Source organism: Chanos chanos, chromosome 12 (genome assembly GCF_902362185.1).
Source record: "Chanos chanos chromosome 12, fChaCha1.1, whole genome shotgun sequence".
NCBI lineage: Eukaryota > Metazoa > Chordata > Actinopteri > Gonorynchiformes > Chanidae > Chanos > Chanos chanos.
The window spans coordinates 4,577,259-4,582,454 of record NC_044506.1 but is presented as its reverse complement, the minus strand read 5'-3'; the positions used below and the strand labels follow the sequence as shown (position 1 = coordinate 4,582,454).

The following is a 5,196-nucleotide window of genomic DNA, read 5'->3' as shown; positions in this document are numbered from 1 at the left end:
ATATTTTTGTTTCAGACAATATATCAAAAAACCAAATAGTCTCCTTATGTAAGTATTTTCACAATGGCTTTGTACTGTCACATAACTTACAAGCTTCTGCCATTATGTCTATAAATGACAAGTGATTACCATACTTACTGTTTTGCTTACCGAAACACATTCAATTGCACAGCAGTAACAGAGACACTTATTTTATTTTTTTTTTTTTTACTGTCTGTTTCTCTTCGAGAGAGTGACAGTCCTCAGTGTGATTAAATGTAATGTTATAATGGAGCTTTAGCGCCAGGAGTATCCTATTAGCTCTCACACCCTGGGCTCAGTCTAGCCCTTTAGCTTGTACACAGCACTTGAGCTTGTATATCATTGTGCGTGTGTGTGTGTGTGTGTGTGTGTGTGTGTGTGGGCGTGTGCGTGTGTGTGTGTGTGTGCGCGCGCACGCGTGTTCCAATGATCTCATACACGGATATTCTCATGGCCTTGCTTCCCTCTGTGACTGGGTGACTGAGAGCAGATTCTCAGGAGACTTGAGAGCCTGGTAGCGAGGTATGCAAAGAGGACCCATAAACAAAAGGGTGGAGGGTCCATCTATGTCTAAAATGAAGAGTGCGCTCTCTCTCTCTCTCTCTCTCTTCTGTTTGCCTTTCTCTGTCTCTTTCCTCTGCAGCTCATCTTCTTTTCCTAACCCCCCCCCCTCCCCCCGGCTTCAGCTCTCTCTTCTTTCTGACCTCCCACTTCTCGTTCAACCATCTGCATCCCAGGGTCTCTGCCTCTGCATGTAGAATAGGGGACTCCCTGGGTGACAGTGAGAATGTGTTAGTTGGGCCCTGCTGTCAAACTCAATGTGTCTGAGATGTACAAAACACAAACATATACTCACAAGTCCACATACACACACACACACACACACACACACACAGACAACTCAAGACACACAGACTGGATCTATGACTGAAATACACAAACTTCTACAGCCATCACCACTTTCTTGTATAAAGAGTTGAATAGACTTGGACAATGTTATCATTCTATCAATATATACACACTGTTATCATATATCTGCTTTGATTTGGCTCAGAGACACATTTTTGTGTAAATTACAGTCTCTTGTGTTAACAAATTGGAAAGGAGAGAGAGGGAGAGAGAGAGAGGGAGAGCACAAAGGAGAGACTAACATAATGTGTTTCTCTCTCTCTCTCTCTCTCTCTCTCTCTCTCCTCCCCTGTCATCCCCCTATGTAAAAATGACAATGCATATTTCTTAATGCAACCTGAATGATTTTATGGTGAAGTGTTTTTTTTGTTTTGTTTTTTTTTTGTTATTGTGTTGTTTTGCTTTTTTTTTTATGCCCTTGGCTCCCAGTGTGCATCTCTGATCCCTCTTGCACCTTGAAGTTACAAAAGCTTGGATTTTATATGAATACGTAGAAATATAACCCATTGTAAATGATAGTTTGTCCCAATGCACTGGCAGGGGCAATGTCCCTGCCTATTCTACTTGTATGTAACTGCTGTCTTTGGAATGGTGATGGGTTCTCTCTCTGTGAATCTTTCCCCCCCCCCCCCCCATCCTCTTTTGAGTTCCCTTCCTATTTCCCTCTGTAGTCAGGTCTCTTCCTCTGTCTTTATGGCCCAACCTGCCTATCCAAAGCAAATCCCTCACTTTTTTTGCTGTTGTGTGTTGTACAACGTATCAGAGGCAAAAGGAGAAAAAAAAATGAGATGAAACTGATTTATTATAATAACCAGATTGGCAAGAGTTGATCAAACAAATGTCAGTACATTCTACAGATGAAAAAAAAAATTGCTTTTGAAGACGAGTACTGTAATTTGAACCGTGTTAACCTGCATAATGCTATTGAGTCTATGCTAAATATGTTACACTAATGCTGACTTGTATGTTGAATTTGTTAACACAATGAACGTGCAAATAAAACGAAAACTTATACACTATATTAGACACTCTTGACATTTTTCTCCTTGAAAGCGGGCAAAATAATTGACCTAAATCAACGTACTTGTTAAGGCTAACTTATCTCGACCTACATGGTCAGTTTTTTGTAGGTCAGAGATGCAGAAATCTCTCACATATCCTCCGGACTTTAGGACCCAGGCACGCACTGTCCAACCCATTGGTTATATGGGGCTATGTATGTTTACTGTGAAAACTGTATGTGAAGAATATTTGAACAGCAATTATTAAATGATCGTTGTATTGACATAAACATAACGATGAAGGCAAAGGTTCTGTGACACAGGTAAGCTACTAGGTGACAGTGCTAACTTGAAGTTTGATTGTATTTACTATCGGTCATTGTAGTCGTTCAGAGAGCTTGGGAAAAGTGACTTTTAAAGTTTAGTTAATAGGCATGTGAGACCCTTTTCGCCCTTCTGTCAAATTTTAACGTATTTGTTAGCTGCTTATAGCATGTTGCCAACATTGACGTTGATGCTCTGTAGGAAATTGTCCGCTGCTTAAGGGTCGTTTGAAATTTTAAAGACGAATTGTTCATTCCATCAAAGTTCCGCTGTAACATTTTCAGATGCTCAAGAACTGTTAGCGCTCGAAGCTTGTTCGTTTCGGTTATATCATTAAGTTACAAACACTTCTGTTTTGGACTAAAAGTCGTTTTCTAAGCCATTTCTGAAAAGCTTCATTGTGCTAGCCAGTGATGAATTGTCCGAAAACAGTTCTCATTGTTTTTTCCCAGTGTATTTACAGTTTGGAAGTTGGATGAATTTGTCCCCGTGCTCTCACGACAGGCAGCCGTTATTACCATTTAATTCACAAGTAACGTTATTGCTAGGTGTTTTGACTGGGATTGCGTGCATAAATTAAAACTCTAAGCATATTTTTATTGACTTTCGATATGTCACATCAATGTTTGTTGTACTTCTGGTTACCTGTTCCCCTCATATGCAAAGTTTTACCGAATTTCTAACATTTCGTCGTTAGTTGTGCTTTAAAGTTAATTAACAAAACATTTCTAATCATACGTGATATGAAAGTTGCTTTTCAGAGGGCTTACAAACTTTGAGGCCTTATCGACTCTGTGGCCCGCGAACTCAACTGAGACTCGAAACCCGTGGACGAGTTTTGTTTGTCGGGGAAACGTTTCGAGTTTCTCGGCAAAGAATTATCCCATTTATCTTCCACGCCCTTTATGCTGACAGTTTCAGGCATATGTTTGCCTAGCACTAAAGGATCTCTCATTGGGGGTGAGCTGAAAGCGTTCCAGTGTTTCGGTAGTCGACAGTAACGCAGAGAGAAACACAATACAGACATGAACACAGTCCGTTTCTATTCGGAGCCATTTTAGGCTGGACAACAGGTTTAAATGTTTGATTTTTTTTTTTACCAACTTGTATTCTTTATTACATCAGCTGCTTGACATACCGAAGCTTCACTACAGTTCTCTGACAGCAATGAAATCATTGGAACAAACAGCGGGATTTATTTATTTATTTATTTATTTATTTGTTTGTTTGTTTGCTTATTTATTTTTGAAACTCAGTGCTTTCAGCTCTGTTGAATTAACACCATATATGCATACATTTGAGAATACATCATTGTACATTACTTGGTCATATATTTCTAATTTATTGCATCAGTTTCACTGCTGTAGGTATACACACGGATCACATTTTCTTAATAATCTCCTTTAAAAAAAACAAAACAAAAACAAAAACCTATGATTTTATCAGTCAACAGATGCTCTGCCTTTAAAAAGAACAAAAAGAAAATAAAAGAAAAACAAAAACGCAATGAAAGACATGGTGGTTGCTGTTGTTATGTTCACCTGCTCAGAGTGGTGGAAAAAATAGCTATTATTTGACCGTGGTTAATGTTAAACCCTTTCTGGGGTTGCATTTCATTGTCACATGAATAGCTGCCTGCCAAAAATGAGTCATTTCCTTTTAACCGTGGCAGATAGACAGCTACATATCCATGTGTGAAGTGCACAGTGCTATAAAAATAGACAGAGTCACATTATAGAGTGTGACCAAAAAAAAAAAAAACCCCCCACCATTTTATGCGTGGTTGCTGCCTGCAAATACAAAAATTCAGCAAAACGTATATATAGGTATGATCACTTTTTATATAGCAGAAGCATTTTCACAAAGCAGACCGCAGACAGGTTACGTCAGGAATGTCTAGGAATAATGAACTGTGTAAAGAATCCTTAGCTGATGTACAGACACTTGTGTGTCTGTTTGTGTACGTGTGTGTCTGTTTGTGTACGTGTGTGTGTGTGTGATTTCCCTCGTCAGTTGTTTGGATGGAGTCTTCGCGGGGCACTGGGGGTCACTCCCGCGAGTATAAACTGGTGATGCTTGGAGAAGGAGGAGTTGGGAAAAGTGGTGGGTATCATCACATTTCTTTCTTTCTTTCTTTCTTTCTTTCTTTCTTTGCCTTTTTAATTCAGTGTTTTGTTCATTTTCAAGGGAAGTACCTCCTCTGTTTATGCCCTTCCACCTCTTTCTCCCCCCCCCCTCTCTCTCTCTCTCTCTCTCTCTGTCTCTCATATCATTGTGTACTTTTTATCCCCTGTCGGTCTTGTTCTTTCATCATCTCTGTATTCTCCATTTTGTCAACATCTACTTTACTGTATCTAATATATTTCTTTCTTAATTTGACTTGGCTCATTCTCACTGCTCAGTGCTATTCACACACACATGCACACACGCATGCACACACACACACACAGAGTATATGGTACCATTCTGGGCGGTGGCTCACACTACAACAAGGGTGCTCTTCAGACGTGTTAAGGGGGGAAGCCACAGATGCTTAGCAACCATTCTCCCCTCCTGGACACCGTTGCTATGGAGACCACCATGGTTCACCTGGTGCAGATAGGTGAACAGTTTTGGATCCAGGTTGCCTTGCAGGGTGGGTGAAATGGGGGGGGGGGGGGTTTTAAACATGACAGATGTTTCCCTGTTCGGATTATTCGGGCTGTCACCATGGATACGTGAGAGGGAATGCATTTCCTTTGCAGATCCATGCAGGCTGCATGGAGAGCATTTGCTGTGGGTCTCAACAGTGTGCAGGCTGAGGAGTGAAAAAAAAAAAAAAAAGACAGGATTAAAGAAATGGATGAAGAGGGAGGGAGGGGAATCACACAGCTTTTGTGTCATGTAACCTGTGTTATGTAATAAACCCCCTCCCTCTCTCTCTCTCTCTCTCTCTCTCTCT

General features: G+C 40.5%; 1 protein-coding gene across 1 annotated transcript in view; it reads left to right on the top strand.

The window, feature by feature from the left end:
- The first annotated feature begins 2,179 nt into the window (after nt 1–2,179).
- rit1 (Ras-like without CAAX 1) overlaps nt 2,180–5,196 on the top strand; it is a 7,058-nt gene continuing 4,041 nt past the window's right edge. The window contains exons 1-2 of the mRNA XM_030789057.1: nt 2,180–2,254; nt 4,269–4,358. Coding sequence (XP_030644917.1) covers nt 4,277–4,358 — 82 coding nt within the window. The 5' untranslated portion in view covers nt 2,180–2,254; nt 4,269–4,276. The remainder of the gene's footprint in view (nt 2,255–4,268; nt 4,359–5,196) is intronic.